The 17,818-nt window shown below is 40.3% G+C and overlaps 1 protein-coding gene across 3 annotated transcripts in view; it reads right to left on the bottom strand.

The window, feature by feature from the left end:
- Positions 1–17,818, bottom strand: part of KIAA0408 (KIAA0408 ortholog) — a 31,860-nt gene that overhangs the window by 12,358 nt on the left and 1,684 nt on the right. The window contains exons 1-2 of one of the 3 annotated variants that reach the window (XM_048226181.2): positions 8,654–8,918; positions 2,452–2,704 (exon numbers count right to left, since the gene is read on the bottom strand). In XM_048226181.2, the coding sequence (XP_048082138.1) occupies positions 2,452–2,586 (135 nt within the window). In that variant the 5' untranslated portion in view covers positions 2,587–2,704; positions 8,654–8,918. Of the gene's footprint in view, positions 1–2,451; positions 2,705–8,653; positions 8,919–17,818 lie in introns of those variants that run through there. The other 2 variants (XM_048226182.2, XM_057311060.1) reach the window with 2 other exon arrangements.

Genomic DNA, 17,818 nt, shown 5'->3' with positions numbered 1-17,818 from the left:
TTGTCTTCTGAATATTGAGAAATACACATCCGCTAATTTTTATGTTAGTTACTAGAAAGATAGACCTGCTGCATCCAATTCACATAAGGTCCTTCCTCTTGTCTTCATCTCATCTTTTTTGTTTGTTGTTTTGAAATACCTTACCTTATGTAAAATTTTATATACCATCTTAAATTCTCTTGGGATTTAAGTGAGGTATGGCTAAGCAAATACTATGCTATTGATAGAAAACCAATTTGTTTTGTATAAGAAAATCTGTGTTACTTCATACCCAGCACTTGTTTATGGTTCTCTGATCATTTGAACAAAGCTGACAAGCAGAAAAGATTGCAATGTGATTAAAAAAAAAAAAAAGAATTCCCAGGAACCTAAGAACTCTATCTATGGTTTCTATCTGGATTATCCCAGGTTCCAAATACTTCCGGGTTTTAGCATGTATATCTGGGCTTTGCAGTAGCAAATGCAATGATTGTGGATAGTGGCTGAACAAGGAATCATTAACATCTTAACCCTCAACCCTGGATCCTCTCACTGGGAAATATCTCTTGCAAACAAGTCACATGGGAACATTTGGGAATCCACAATTCTCTAGTACATGGCTTAATAACTTGTGTCTGAGTTAACATATACAACTTAGTGATATATGTTAAACAAATACAGTCTATTATGCTTGTGGCATGTTATAATTTTTTCAAGTGGTGTTGTGTAATTTTAGTTAAAAAAAATGTCTTGATTCTCTGTGACATGTGAGGATACTTTCCTCCTGTTTTCCTCAAAATTTTCTACCCTTGTTTGTAGCCTATAAGACGGGCATTTAATTATAGGCTACAAAGCTGGGAGTACAAAAGAAATATGTATTAGAATGATAAGGGGAGCACAATACTAGGATTCAGGTATGAAAGAGGACCAGCTATGGGTATTCTGGGTAAGCACATTATCCAAACATACTCCCAATAATGGAGCGGTATATTATAAGCCATAAATAGCACCATGGCTACTATCCAAGAGGAAGAAAAAATATTACAGCCCTCTATCTCCTTGATGCAGAAAGAACAGTATTTCTACAAACTATCATCCTATGTTTAAAATACATTTAATGCCTGCTAATGGAAAAGGTTAATATTTACCATAGACAGAATCTACAGAGTTGTTAGAATAATTATTTGACAATAAAATATCTAACCGGACGACAGATTATTTTAGCCACATGGTTTAACAATTGGCTAGTCTAATCCTGACTCCTTTAATTTTTTTTGCTTGGATACTAGAATTATCTGGCCTTCCAAACCTTTGGGAAACAATGACCCATGACTTCAGGTTTCTGTTTGGAGTTTTGGATTCTGATGTGACTTAGACATTTCCTTGTTGATCCGCCCTTAGTCTTTGGGTTAAGGAGTTAAGAGAATAAGCAAAACACATTTTCCAAACTACAGAGGTATGAGCCCTGGATTCTCGTTTCAGTCGAACCATACACTACAAGCCTGCCTTCCCAGCTCTGCTACAGGAACAGTTCAATAGTTATTCTTTGAAATTTTTCCTCGTAGCGTGCTGATTTATATTTTATTCACAACCAATTACACGGCTGTTAATAAGAAAAATATTTACACTATAAACATATAAAGCACCAGCTTTGATTGCCTGTGAATAAAGGCCAAGGAGTCTGTTAAAAGAATCACTTTGGCAATGTGCACAAGCCACATGACAGCACGGATGTCACCAGAAGAAGGCAAGATAAGTAGAAATAATTTTCAGTTGAAACCAGCTCAAAAATACATCAATGTAAATACTTAAAGGAAATATTCCAGGGCCAACGGGGAGGGATGGTTAATGGGAATAAAATGACTATTTGTATCAGGGTCATGGCACGTTGTTTTTCATAACCCCTTTCCTAAAATGTGCCAATAAATGTGGTACAGTCTGCCAGAATAAATATCATGTCCACCGTCACTTTGAAAAATGACACTCCTTTGGACTATACTGAACGATCTAATATGTGATTTCCTTTAGTCGACATGATTCATAAATTGCTTCAGGAAAAATCTGTATTTTAATGCCCGATTGTAATTTTGCTAATAGATGTTCCACCAATTATGTTTTTCTTACATTTTCCTCCTGGACCTTGTGCTTGAACACTCATGCAAAATTAAAAAAAAAACAAAACTCACTTTTGATACCAAGGCACTTTAGTCAGAAAATACTATATTGCTACCCTTTAGAATGATGTTTTAAGTTTCAATTTTCATGCGGGGTTATTAAAAAAAAAAAAAAAGCCTAGTCCCTTCAATACCACTGGATAAGGTTCTGCTATTTTTGGTCTAGTAAATGGCATTGAGACACGATACGTATCTCTTAGGTAGAATACGGAAAGCAGAAATAGTTTCCAATACAACACAACAGGATTTTCATTCTGAGCTTTCAGTTTCAGTGTATTCAAAACAAATCAGTTTGTACCTCTTCTATCTTCTTCTGCATGATTTTCCATTGACTCTCCCATTCCTTCCTTTCATTGTCAAACTGGTCCAGTAATTCCATCTTTTCCTTGTGCCAGTTAGCCTCTGTGTTCTCCCATTGCTTATGCAGGTCCATGGCAACCGTGTGAGTGTTAGTGAAGGGGTATTTCTGCTTGTCTCTGCCTTCTTAACTGTTTCTTCGAAGCTTGGAGTTGTTTTATTTGAAGCAGTCTAACTTGCCTTTAAAATAAAGCCTAATATAAACATAAGGAGAAAGAGTTCCAAATCCGTTGGCTTTTTGGAAACATGTTATCATTTTGTTAAGAGCCATCGACATAAACAAAACTATAGGAAAACCGTACTTAAAAGAAGAGAGGAGATGATTAACAATCTGCTTAAGAACAACTAGCACAGTTGGGACACACAACCACACTGACATTTGATCTCCTCCCAGGTCTTGATCTCAGGGCTGTGAGCTCAAGCCCTGCATTGGGCTCCATGGTGGGCACGGACCCTACTTAATTAATTAAAAAAAAAAAAGAACTAACACAATCAAAAAGTAAGTATTGCCCAAAGAGTTCTTTTCTCCTTTCTCAAATGGGTTTTTCCTCCTTTCTGAAACCAGACAGCAAAATTAGAGTTAAATGCATATGTGAGATATAAGCATTCCTTTGACCAACCACCTAATCTGAAGATAGAATTTTTGTGTGACTATCTAAGAGGAGAAGTATGAAATTCCACTGTATGGTCCTAGCTATACAATCGCAGTAGATTCTGCTGCAACAGAATTACTCCTGTTTTGATGCAACCAGACTGTGTGTTTCTGTGAACTGAAGCTCTGAAGCAGTGTAGGACCACAGTCTCCATTTTATGTTCAGAGCTGCAAGCCCAGGCCAAACGCGATGACTGTATCAATAAGACCGCTGGGTTGGTAGTCAGTGTGAGACTGATGTAGCAGCAAAAAACCAAACTAAGTCCTAAAAATAGTTTCATTATTTTAGTTCATCAAATAAAATGTGAAGGCAGCAAAGCCATCCTGGGAACCACATGCTAAAACTCACCCGTTCTCTCTTTTTCTTCTAATGGACCATAGACCAGAATCTGTTAGGCTGTTGAGTACAGAGCACTGCAGAAAACACTTCGCTCCCTTGCAAGCAGCAATATCCTTGATCACACTAAGCAGTGACTGAAATAATTAGATTTCTAGTATTTAGAGTATGCGTATTTAGGGTTTGAAGGTGCCATTTATTTATTTATTTAATTTTTTTTTTTTTTTAGATGGTGTATGCGTGTGGTTGGTGGGGACAGAGGGAGAGAGAGAATCTTAAGCAGGCTCCACTCCCAGCATGGAGCCCAACGCAGGGTTCAGTCTCACGACTCTGAGATCATGACCTGAGCTGAAATCAACAGTTGGACGCTCAACAGACTGAGCCACCCAGGCGCCCCTGAAAATGCAACTTAAAATACCAGATTGGTATCACTAAGTCATCTAAAATTTCTGCGGTTTAGTTTATTTACATTCAAATGGAGGCTACTTAAAGGGTTACAAAGATTAAATGGCATATGGTATGCAAAATAATTTGAGAAATTTAAACATTTTCCCTAGTTTTTCCTTTGAAAAATCTTGGTCTGACTTTTACCAAAAATAATTTCTATTAAGAAGGTCATATGGGGCACCTGGCTGGCTTGGTCGGTGGAGTGTGTGACTCTTGATCTCAGGGTCGTGAGTTCAAGCCCCACGTTGGGTATAAAGCCTACTTTTAAAAAAAAAAGAACAAAAGACGGACTGATATTTTTTAGTGGGTGGGAAAGAATATTGAAAATACTTGAATCACCATCGAAGATAATTATGTCTATTGGAAGTCTAGCTCTTCAGTTTTCTAGGCCATGACCGAAATGGGTTAATTTACCAGGTGGCAGCTAATGCTGATTATGAGCACAGTGCCCCCCCACGCCAATAGCTGCTTGGGTGCTGGAGCTGTGGGGTGAAGCTGACGTAACTGTGCAGGCAAACCCCATTCTGCAGGGGCAGAAGATGGCCCCCTATTTCGGGTCCCAAATGTAAGATAAACATTGAAGACGAATTTCGCTATTATCAGACTGTTCTGAACATGCATATCCAAGGTGCAAACTGCTCCAAACATATTTTTTGAGCTGCAATCTATCAAAGAATTACAATAGACTAATAAGGCTAAAGAAAATGTTAGGGCTATATGCGGGGCTCCACCTTCAAAAACAGCCTATAAATACTGGGATCTACACATTGTTATTCTCTCAAGTAATTTGCTACAGACCCCGTGGTCATTTTTACCTACTTCTTTGACAGTCATAATACTGTGACTAATTGAGTCAAGAAAAGAAATAATTTCAGATTTGAGAATGCTCTCATGTCTCATTTTGTCCACTTAGCCATGCTCTTTTTCTAGTCTCATTTTCCATCTTCTCTGTCCATCCTTCTGTCCTTTTGCTACCTTCCCTGCTGTGAGCCGGTGACCAGTGACCACAGCACCTGCCATAGCCAAAGCAAGTTGCCTAAAATAAATACGTCAATGAAGACCTAACAAAATGAAGGAAGTAAAGAATATATGCTATTTTGGTTTTTGTTTTGTTTTGGTAGATCTGTCATTAATTTTGATTACCTAGTAATCTTTTAAGTTCATCTAATAACTATTCACAGGAAATGCAGACAGTGCCTATTTCTTGACTGGGAGACTGCTTTAAAACTGTATGTAATTAACTGTGAGCTGAAACTGTCTTGCTTACTAACTGGTACTTAACACTGGGACTTCTTGGGGAGAGTGGAGTGGTTTAAGATCTCAAGAGGTAGTGGCAAAGGTAACCAAGAAAATTACAGAAAGGGAGCAGACTCATTTCAAGCTACCTGGAAAAGAGGTGCTCTGACAGTCCATGTTTCATCCTGTTTCTAAGCGCTGGAAATACTCAAAAATCATCATAAAGTTTCTCCTACAGTTACATACCAAATAGCTTCAATCAATCTTCCTTCCTTCCTTCCTTCCTTCCTTCCTTCCTTCCTTCCTTCCTTCCTTCTTCTTCTTCTTTTTCTTTCTTTCTTTCTTTCTTTCTTTCTTTCTTTCTTTCTTTCTTTCTTTCTTTCTTTCTTTTTCTCTCTCCCTCTCTCTCCCTCCCTCCCTCTTTTCCTTCCTTTTTTAAAACTATCTTTTTACAAAATATATTTATTTATTTGAGAGAAAAAGAGAGAGAGAGAGAACAGGAGTGGGGGCGGGGGAGAAGGAGAAGCAGGCCCCCTGCTGAGATCCCAAGACCCTGAGATCAAGGCCTGAGCTGAAGGCAGGGGCTTACCCGCTTAATTGACTGAGCCATCCAGAGGCCCCTCCAGTTTTTCTTCCTATTGCTAACTCTTCTTGAACCACTTCCAGACCAGGGTTAAAAGGAATAGGATTCTTCCTTTTTTTTTAAAACCTACTCGAAGATCATCCAGGAAAACTCTAACTCAGGCTTGCTCCTTGTAACAGCACTATACACGAACCCAGGTAATGTTCCCAAAGCAGACAGAATCCTGCACTGAACTGCAAAGAGCCAAACTCATCACTTACTATGGATCAGAGCCAATCTACAGAGCTTCCCCTTTCCAGGGCCAGAGCAGTATCTAGTGCCAGGAAATGTAATGCTTATGGATCAGAAACAAGCCTTTGAAAGAAAATTCCTGTAGAGCAATAACCGTGCCAATTTTTGTGGGAGGATTTATGTTCCCTTCCTAGCAACTATGTTGTGCCATAAATGTCAAGTGTAATATGACTGAATGTATTGCTTTCTCCTCTAGAAATAAAACGGGGTCCATAGAGTATTCGTGAGGATGACACGAACAAAAGAGAGAGAATGCTTAATAAAAGAGCCTCACATGGTTTTGAATCATAGCGGGTGCTCAGTAAATGCCTGTTTCTTAGTTTCTTCTTTCTGTCCTTCCTTCTTTTTCTTTTCCTCCCTCCCTCCTTCCTTGCCTTCATTTTTCCTTCTTTATGTTTTCTTTCTCTGGAATTAAACTGATGATTTTCATCTTTATTTAATTAGAAAATTAATAGAAGCAAACCTAATTTTGCACACTCTCGCATTTTCAATGACTTTCTTTTGCCCTCCGTATTTTTCAAGGATTTTAAGAATACATGGCAAGTTGAACATTTAGGCAATTTTTTTATTGTTAATAAAAATCTGAATAGACGAATCTTACATAAAACTGCTTTTATTATAATTCTTCTTAAATATTAAAAAATCCAACTAATGGGATTGTAGGGACATAATGTTGTATAATGAGAAATTATGGAGTAAAGTGGTTCGGCAGATTCTGAAAGTCAGTTTCACTGCTGTCTACTGAGGCAGATACAAACGTGCTCTTTGTTCCTAGCTGTCACTCTTTTCGCCCACAGATACTGGCATCTATGTGGGAGAGAAGGAAGGATTTTTGCTATCTGCATCCCTCCCTGTGTCTCTAACTCTGTATCATTTCACTTCGTGCAGAATTTCATTCAGGATACAAATTTATTAGAGCAAATCTAAAGGGGTCGAATGAACTGCATCACTTAGTCACGCACGTGCTCTCCCCTCAACGACGCTAAGGTAGGATTACGCAACCCATGTAACCTGCTTCTGCGCCCCAGAAGCCAGAATCGCTGGGTTGTGAGTGGGTTGCCTAAACATGGCGATGGGAGGGAAATAGTTCTGCTTATCTTCTGCCCTACTAGCAAGCAGCATTTAAGAGCAACTCAGGTGTCTCACAATAAATTAATTTCTCAAATTAGCCTCAATTTGGTCATGGTAACACTTCTTTGAGGAGTGCTCCATTCTTCCTGCACTTCGGTCATTACCATTTTAATCACCACCCCCCACTATTGGAAACTAGACATCAGCTAAACAAATGAAACAGTGTTACGGGAGCTGACTCTATGGCTACTTCTCTCTTCTGAGGTTTTTGTTCTGAGTATTTGTTTCTTGCTCTCCTATTTATCCTTTTTCTAAACATGCTACTTTTCATATAATCAAAGATCTTTCATTTGTAGGAGGTTACAAAGGAATGCAGGAATCCTACACATGGTAGATATAGTCCATCTCACAATTCCTAGAAGAATCATTGGCCCCAGAGATGGTTTGCTTCTCTTTAACCTTGAGGAATTAGGAATCCACATGCCCACACCCACGAGCCTTATGCTCCATTAGCCTCTAAGACTCTCTAGCCCTTTCTCCACTTGGCATCATTTCAACTAATTAACAGATCTTATTCCTCCGCTATTGTTTCACTAGCAAGTGCATCTTTCAAAGACAACCATGATTTGATTTCATGCAGTGCAAAAAGTATTTTTTCATTGCTATTTCTTGTTATTTCACCATGTTCCTCATGCTCTAAAAAGGCCAAAGCAATACTACTACATGCAATTCTGAAGAAATCCTTTTTGCCTTCTCATTTGATTATCTTCTCCTTCCTTGTTTTCCTCCATTTATACACTCACACTAGAAAACATCCAAGATTAAAAAAAAAAGAAAGAAAGAAAAGAAAATTTCCAAGATAGAGACGCACTGATTTTACTTCTCTTAACTTAGAAAACCTTTGAAAGAAACTTCTGGCTTGGGTAAATAAGTATCTAAAATTAATCAACTTAAACAACAGAAGATGTAGTGGTAAGGTTCCTGCTAACCGCAGATTAACCGGTTATGAATGGCACGCACTTTTACTCAAATTACAGAAACACTAGCCATGGAGTGAGCAAACCATCATCTTGAATGAACTACATTTACTTTTCATTGAAATCTTCAAATACCAACAATCTCAAGGGATGTGAACTTTACTCTGTAAATGTAAACAGTCTTCATCCTAATAAAAAATCGCATTCTAATAAAGACATTTAGTGAAATCCCACAGTAGGCAAAGTGCTGCTCGAAGGACTGAGAAGCAGTGTTTGAAAAACACAGTGTCGGAGGGGGGATGTCACTGTCAGTCCCGAGCTGAGAAATCCACTCACAGCAGCTGAACCTTCTCCTCCCTGGGAGTCAGTAAAATCCGCTATGCACCCCGCCCACTGTGTTTTCAGCCCAGACACAGACACTGAAAGAGGCAGAGGTTGAATTAACCCTCCACTTGAACAGTGCCCGTCATCTAAACCACGTCAGCAGCAGCCCCTCTCTATTTTGCCACAATGAGTCACTTGATTTCAAGCTGCTAGAAAGAAACATACCTTTTTGCTCTGGGGAGAAATCCTAGGGATGTTCCACCACTGGTCAATCTAGCAATGGAAGGATGGCTAGTTTCTTTTTGTTTTTGTTTTTTAAAGACGAAAGTCTCGGCTCGGTGAATCTTGCTTCTTTGCAAGAAATGGGAATGCAAAATCCGTCCAACCATTCAACAGAGAGGTACTGACAAGTCCTTTTGAAACTTTCACCCCTTTCACAAATCAAAAAGCTGCTCAGCTCAGTGTCACAGCAGCAGCTGAGACTACTGTGACGTCAGTTACTTGGAGGCGGCCTTCAAGCCACTCTTCCAACCAGAGCTCTGTAACTTTAGAGCCGCTCATACTCTGGGTAAACAACTCCAGGTCCAGGACATTTTTAGCTTTTATAATGGAGCCCAGTATTTTCAAACTTGCCAAAAGAGCTGGTGTTAATATCACACAATGACAATGGCCAATTTTAGATTTCATTTGGAAAAGTCAACTCGTTTTTTATAGGCAAGAATTATCTCCTTGTATACCTCTCTCTTTCCCCTTTTCAGCTGGAGTCAGAAAGCACTCTTCAGTGCCTTGGCAGGCAGGTGTCTGCATGTGGCAGAACAACATGGGTAGCAGTCTCCAGAGATTTGTGAAAACGTATCAAACTTCTGTCTTTAAATAAAGTAGAAGTGGGGCATAGAGAAAGACGAACCTCACACGCTTTGTGGTTCTATGACAGCTTGCTGTCTGTATCGACAGTGTTAGTGATGTCTTTCCGCCAGAGGAAATCAGAGACCATGGAAAAGAATGATATTTATCATGGGAGGAAAATAACAAAAACAACAACGACATGCCCATGTGCTCGCTTTCGGTGAGGTGTACCACAGCCCAAGTATATGGAGAGGCTCTCTAGACCGTGGCCAAATCGATCTATCCTGGAAACGCCAGAAGGGTTACCTCCCCAGCAGCATTTCCAGGCTGTGCGTGAACTCGTACATCTGTGCCTCTGTTCGCGTTCAGTTTAACTGAGATATAAGAAAGTGTCTAAAACAATTTTGTGTGTATTTCAGCAAATAAGCCAGTTAAAGGCTTAAACACTAAGGTCTTACCCTCAAGTCGGAAGAATTTCCTGTGTGGCCATTAAACCATCACATATTCACTTTCACATGATTTTTTGCCTGCTTCCAGAGGAGTGTTTCGTGGGGAGCTCCAAAGTGTCGTAATAGTAACCTGCTCATGGTAGCACTTTAGTACCTATAGTACAATTGAATGAAATCGTGTTGTGTTTTGAAAACCTGGCATCATGACTTCAAAAGTAATTACAACATGATAGTTACAGCAATAATAGTGATTGCTCATGGAGAGATCGCTCTCTGCAAAGCTCTATGCTAAGTACTTGGCATGTATCTTTATCCTAGTTCACCCTCATAGCAAATGTATCTGTCGATACTATTCACCCAGCCTTAATGATAAAACAATAGGATACAACGTATCTTGCTAAAGTTCATAGAAAGATGCCCGTGTGGAGGAGTAGGGCTTGGAACTGGTTACTCTAACTGGAGGCCAGGGAATTTTGTCACAGAGATCTTGGTTTCAATTCTGCTGCCATCACTTATCAGTGTGAACTTTTGAGTGTATCTCTTCTGTAAAGGGATAATTATATTTACTTCATGAGGTTGTTGTCAGAGTATGAGGGGATACTTTTAGTGCCAGGGACCCAAAAAATGGTAGCTTATTTCTGCCTCTATCCTGACCAGGACAGGAGGAAAATCCTGGTGTGGGGAAAGCGATTGCCCCAAAGCACCTGTATAGAATTATCTGGTAACGTTCTTCCGCCTACACTCTCTTCCACTCCAGACCTTTTCATTTCCATATGTCGTTTGTAAATAAAATTAAGACTGTTTTCTAAACCCTATCGGAACTTCAGATAATATGTGGCTAAGTTATGGGAGAAATGATGTTGGGCTATCCTCTACAGTATTACTCAGTAGGATCCACCCCAATGCCCTCTTCATGGAAGTCCTAGTAATTATTTATCACGGGGTTTTGTCTGCTTCTCGTCATGGTAAAGCTCACCTGAAATTAGGCAGAACCAAAAACTAGGAAAAGACTTTGACAAGAATTTCACCCACGTCTATCACTTATTCTAGTGCTTACCAACACTTTTTGTTGAATAATTTTTATATGTATTAAGTTCAATTTCCATGCACTATATATATACATACATATATATATATATGTATATATATATATATATCCCCAAAAGATGAAAACATAGGAAGGCAATAAATATTCAGCACAAGTGCTTTTGAATCTTTCCACTAAAAATGTTTAAGAAAACTTTAAGAAAAGTTCCTACTGTTATTTACATAAAAAGACCGATGTTGGTGTACTCAGTCCTTCAGGGATATTCAGATATCTTGAAGCGACTGACATTTTCAGGCAGATGTCAAGATGGCTGAAAACCTTATGGTAAAAATGCAATTTGTGGTATAATCTAGATTGCTTTTAAACCATTTCTATATTTTGCCTTCAAATATGAAATTGACCCAAATCAATGCTGTGTGTATTGGAGAGAATTCAGAAGAATCGTGCCTATCTTGTGCCACACTAATCCTGTCTCGATGTAGAACTAATATGTAAGGACACGAATAAAAGAACACTTCATGTAAAGTAAATGTAGCAACACCAGCTAGGTATTGAGAAACAAAAAAGGAAAATCCTGAAAAGGACTTGAAAATGTCTATATGCATAATAATCTTAGACCACAGACTAAAACATTTTGGAAAGGGTGAAAGAAGAACACTGAGTGCATAAGTGTCATAGCAGGTGTTTCTAGATGTAGAGAATTTTAGAGCCAGAAAGGACCTCTGAAATCATCTAGCCAACCCTCTCATTTTACAGCTGGGGAGAGAGGCCGTGATGCTACGTCATCTGCTCAAGGTCACAGAGCCACTTACTAGCAATGCCGGGAATAGAATCCCCGTCTTCTCATTCTTGGTGGAGTGCCTCGAAGTTTAAAATTCCAAGGAGTTCAAGGGAAGGGAACAGAACCCAGAGAAAAGGATTTGGGGCATGGGAGGTTGATTTCTGGCCTGGTCAACTTCTAAATTCATTTTTCTTCTAAGTCTGTATGAGGGAGATGATACTCCATCTTCCAAGTATAACATAGGAGTCAAATAGCAGAGAATTTATCTTGATGACTGCTATCTGAAGAGGTCTGTGTCCTGAGATAATCCACATCTTGGGGCCAAATGCAAAGATAAAAGGATTTTAATTTAGTGGTTGAAGAAAATCTGGGGTAAACGTTCCAACTTTGCCTCTAGCAGGCCAGTACACATTTAATTTATAGTTTTCACCTGAATGATGATCTTGAAGCTTTGCAAAGCAGTCGTTTATTTAATCTCTTTATGCTATGACAACTCTGGCTGTGTATGAGCCTGGCTGGCTTCTGACTTCTGGTTTGTATAGTTTTTTTCTGTCCCTTTTCTTTTATTCTTCAAACATATTTACCAGGAGAAAGGGTATTGAATTTCTATTATCCTTGGCAAGGAAATGGAAACAATTGGAAAAGCGATGACTTTGAAAAACTGAACTCACTCTTACGCACATTAAAACTTAGAGGCTATTATAGGAGACATATTTAAAATAATCCTTCCTTCTAGAATAATGTCTTTTGCAATTTTCAAAACACAATATGATACATGATCTGGGTTGCTTAGTAGAACTCTCCTGACTCTTAAATTATCTTCCATTCTTCAGGGCGAGGTCTTGGGCTCTCCAGTTAATGTTCCATTTAACAAATATTTGTGAGTGCCAACTCTGTACGAGGTATACTGTCAAATCCTAAGGCCCAGAAGAAGAATAAGACAAATCCTTGTTCACAACAAGCTTGGTCAATGCTGACGATTCCTGAAATGTAACCTGTGGCATGACTGCCCACATCCTGAGTGGTCCACTACCTAAAAATAAACTTACAAACAAATGTGAAGAGCCTCTCCTCCTTGTCCCACAGCATTCCATCAAGGGGACTACACTCCCAGCCTTGCTGTACTCTGCAATCACTCAGAGAATTATTTAAAAAAAAAAAATCATGAAAGCTGGAACGTTCCCCAGACTTTGGAATCAGGTGATGAGGCCAGGGTTTCTTGATTTTTCTAAAGTTCCACAGCTAGTTATGTCCAATTGGGTCCTGTGTTACTTTAGCCCAAGAATGACAGGGTTTGGATTCCGTCTTAGCAAAAGCAATATAATTTTGATACTTACAAGTATCTGTTTTGGGTTATAAGATTATGAGAGTTGCACACAGAGCGTTAGATTGTCCCATATTTAGACTGTTGTGTTTCGGTGAATGTACTCTTTCCCTAGTGCTGGATGTTTTCCCCCTAGAATCATGGGATGTGGGCTCTGTCTTCTATTCTGAGGGCTAGTGGCATGTCAGCAGAGTTTTTAGCCAAGCAGATCTGTCATGGGGCTTATGTACAGGCACTTCCAGATGACAGAAATATTCAAAAGAAACAGTCTTAAACTAACCGTTCTTTTTAAGTACTGGTCTGTGTTCTGAAGAATAAAACAATAAAACAATAAAACATTTTAGGAGTATGAGCTATTTAAAATTAGAGACAGATCTTGTTTACTGTTCTCAAATTATTTTTTTAGTATCTCATTATATATATTCCAGCTTCTTGACTTGGGAGCTTTTGATAATGATGACAACAAAATCTAATAACAGGACAGATTGTTCTAGAGCTACCTCCTTCCAGAAAAAGACCTCGGGAATGCCAGTCCACCACAAGAGGGCCCCCCAGCGTCATTTCTCTCTGGGCGGAAGTTCTAGCAGTAAAGCAGGGCCAAGAGAGAGGCCCTTTAGCTGGTTAAAGTTGAAGACACAGCAATAACCCCCTACTCCCTACTCCCTTTCCCTTCCCCACTGGCCTTCCTTGGGGTTGCCCCCCCCCCCCACCTGTATCTTCTACCACAAATGTTAGACTTATCATCATTATTTCCAGTTTGTAATTGTCTAATAACATTTCATTGACAGAGGAAACAGTTACTGGCTAGTCCCACCCTGGCACATAAAAGAAGAGCTAGCACACAGGAAGGACTGGGAGGGACACATAAATATAGATAAGCTTTGATTGGAGCTCGGGAAAAGAATCGCTTTCACGGGACATGGAGCGGGGGAGAGGGCGGGGAGATCAGAATGGGAGACTATCTGGGTGGCTGCTAACTGTATGGGTGGGGGCCCAGGTGAAAAGAAATGTGGCATCATGACGTGGGAAGACTATGGCAAAGAATCTAAAGACAAGGGTGCGGACAGCGAGGCCCAAAGCCGCAGTTCAGGGCAGCCCTGTGAACAGCGATCAGACCACTCCGCAGGGCCAGCCAGACCCATGGCCCACACCAAGGTCTCTCGGGAAGTCCACATGAGACGAAAACACGGTAGGTACCCCAATGGCTGTCCTCGGCCCTCACCCCGTATTCTTTTGTTGACGCTGTCGCCATTGAAATATTTTGCACAGGATGAGTCCCACGACTTCATTCTTTCTTATCTATTTTGAGTTCACCTTGCTTTTCTGAATCCGTCTACTTTCTACAAATATCAGGACTTCAAACAAAGAGCTTGTGACATCCAAGGCTGGGGGATCCTAACTTTCGGTCAACTACCTCCTTTGGCTGCTTCCCTGTGGCTTTTTTCACTATATGGAGCCTAAGCAGTTAGAAGAAGGCTAAGAACCCCCCCCCCCCCATCCCATGCAATGACTCAGGCGCCTCAGCAGAGACACATTTTGCATTTTTTTTCAGGTAAAGGAGCTCAGATTCCTAAGAGTCACCTAAAATCCAGAAGAAACTAATTTTGCTGACTTGTGATGTTACATTCCTCCTCTGAAGTTCTAAATGACTGACTGAGGCTGACCCACGGGTTGTCCTATTTAAAAAGCTGAGCTCTGTTTTATCTGTCCAGGAGTTAATGATACAGAGGAAATGACAAGGATTGTGCAAAAGCTGCACATATTTGTGAAGAAGAAGAAAGGAAATTACAAACTAGATGCCGAACTGAGTTTTCTTACTTTAATAACCGACTCTATAAGGTATCTTTCAAAAAAAAAAAAAAGTTCTTAAATTCTCTTCCCTTCCTAAGCCATTGGAGGCCAGTGGGCAAACTGATGAGCTTCTCTCTCCCCCTCACACCCTCTTAATTTTCAAATGCATAGGTTAAGACAGGTACTTTCGACATGAATTTAAAGAGCGGACGTGCTGACTTTCACAGTATGTTATGTTGGACCACCTCAGAAAGGAACAAATATTATTTGCCAGCCTTTGATAATCACGTAACGAGTTTTGTTTGTTAACATAGCTATATAAGCAGCTCAACCCACACACTCAGCAGAAACTACAGAAAATCAACAGCTTTTGTCACTTTCTGCTATCACCCTCCGCCACTTTCTCTTCAATCCTTACCCTCCATTAGAGGATGTGCCCATGACTACCAGATGAAAGTGGCTGGAGTTCTACAGGAAAACAGCACAAACAGTGCACGGGTATTTGGAGTTAGGCTTTGAGACCAAACTGACATACCAAACTTCACTGGCAGCTGATTAAATAACCGTGTCGCAACTCTACCACACGGACTGAAACGAAGGTTGCAGAATGCAGGCCAATACACATTCCAGGCTCAGCACTGAATTTTCCTTTGTTTTATGAGTTTGAGTCAGTTATGCTTAAAAATAGCCAACTAAAATTTTTTTTCTTAAATCCTGGCCAAATTACCAAAGACACTTCTTCCTACACCCAAGAACGTGCATGCAAGGGAATTTTCTACAGTAAGTTTTGCTTGTTTGAATTTCTCTTCAGTGTCATGTTTAAATAGCACAGCTTCAAAGGTAAAAAAAAAAAAAATAGGACAAAATTCCTTGTCTATAATTGGGGGACTTTGTTCTCTTGATGAACAAAGAAATCTGGGTGTTCCTCTTTCAGAACTAGCTTTGTACAACAAAGATAAAGCAAGTAACAGTATCAAGGGGAGGGGAAGAAGATACAGAGGACTCTCTTTCTGAGGTCTTGGGTACCATCTTTGTTGACTTCTGTTCCCACATCTATAGCCTGTGATGTAAGGGAGAGATGTACCACCGACTGTGGGTACCCACAGAACAGCTTGAAGTTCCAGGGAGAAGTTAGCAAGGGACTAGGTTGCTTTGTGCTTGTTGGCAGTTTGCTAAGACCACCTCGCAAATACCGGCCCCCAGCAGTCCCGTGAGATAGAGGCAGGTCTGAATCCCTCATGCTGGATGCATGTCTCATTGTACACCACAGCGTGAGAGAGGTGAGTGCTTACATGCAGGCACAAATTGGAAAGTGGGTTTTGCAGCGGGTGGGGTAGAGCTGGAAAGAGTCTCTCTGGAATTTAACTATATGGTAAAATTGCCTTGTCAATTTCAGAGAGGCTGTCAGAGTGACCCCAGTTCCTCCAGAATCCAGGAGCGGGAGCCAAGTCAGTCCTGTTTGCCCTCCTCAGTTTCTTCCTGGGGTCTCATATATGGAGTGCCTGGATGAAGATCAAGATTCTCATGAATTCTTCTCTAAAACCAATGCCTTAGAAGTTCATACGTGAGATTAATCTCCCTGTTACCAGGATGACTTTAATTCCTAACAAGATATCTAAGGATGAGGCTGGTGTTTTGATCAGCCCAGACCTCCCTTGGCAAGCCTCTCCTTTCTTATTCAGGCCACAAGATATTGTGGAAGTATATGCAGCACCCCTGTATTTGTTTATTTACTTATGGTATCATTCCATGCAAGAATGTCTTGGGATTTTATGGTTTTCTTAGGGAAAGTCAACATGTTATCAGGTGTCCAATAAAAATCAATGGCAACCACGAGCCTTTTTGTTTGTTTTTACACTTCAGTAAGAGTACCTGTTAGAGTTAGCTGTTTACATGTCCGCTGGGGTCCATCGGCCAATTGAAAGTGCTAAAAAGAGTAAAAAACCAAACTTCATTTTGTCCGCACCTACCAGCCGCCACATTACAATGTTCGTTAAATACACAGGGATCCATGCTCTGTGTTTTGCTGCATTCTCACATCTCCTGCATATGCCTTCTCATCTTGGTTTGGCAACAGCAGAGTCAGCTGGTACTGCCATTTCCGGAGGATTTGTGGCACACCACATGGGAAGCTTTGTGGCGTAGATAACTGTATACGAAGCCACAAGATGGTGGATTGTCAGTGTGTGTGCATGCGTGTGCATGTGTGTGTGGTCAGCTTGAGTCTCTAACTGAGGGTGTGCATGTGCCTACATCTGCAGGTGTGTGCATGACCCCGCACCCACGCACTATTCATCTTGGTCCTCCTTCCCATCATGTATCATTCCTATTTGTCTTCTCTGCTTTTGTTGGTTTCGAGAACCTGTATTAATGAAAGGAGAGTTTTCTAACACTGCACCACTGTGGAATTAGAACTGCTTTATCATTAGAAGCAAAGGCCGAATAACAAAGATGGAAATGCTCTAGAGAGGATGTGGACATCCACTGAATGGCTGAAACTTTAAGGTTTCCTGAAAGCTAGACAGCCCAGGATTCTAGAGAGCTGGCATCACATCGTTCACTGTAACCCTGGGGCAGGCTGCGTATACATATTTTAGACAACTCAAACATCTAAAGAAATGGTTGTTGGCAGTTTAAGAAAATACAAATGCCTGGATTCAAAAATTCAGTGTCAGTTGGTGAGGTAGGGGCTCAATTCTAGAAACATCCCAGGAATTCTGGTGTGCAGCTAGGATTGAAAATCACTGATCTAGATGCTGAATTCTTAATTTCTTTCATGATAAAGAAAGTTACAATTCTGAAGCCTGTTTCTTAAAGACACACAAGGTATGAATACCCAGGATACTTCTGAAGTGAACAAGTACGCGGCATACCATGCTTCATCAGACGGACAGTGTTAGCCATTTGGGTGGGACAATTATTTGAGATTTTGACTCCTGTCCTCTTACTGCCATTAGAGCTTCCCAGTCATTGCGGCCACCTACAACACTTCCATGAACCACCAAATGTTCCATAGGTAGCTGAGAATCCTTGCTTAGGTGGGTGTATCTGGCTTCAAAGGCAATAAACAGTTCAGATAAATTTCAGCCATCAAACATTGACTTTCAGTTCTGTTACCAAATGGTCCCTCTGAGATGGCAGTCTGGAGGCT

The sequence above is a fragment of the Ursus arctos genome, unplaced genomic scaffold, assembly GCF_023065955.2.
Source record: "Ursus arctos isolate Adak ecotype North America unplaced genomic scaffold, UrsArc2.0 scaffold_13, whole genome shotgun sequence".
Taxonomy (NCBI): Eukaryota; Metazoa; Chordata; class Mammalia; order Carnivora; family Ursidae; genus Ursus; species Ursus arctos.
This window is presented reverse-complemented; position numbering and strand designations above follow the sequence as displayed.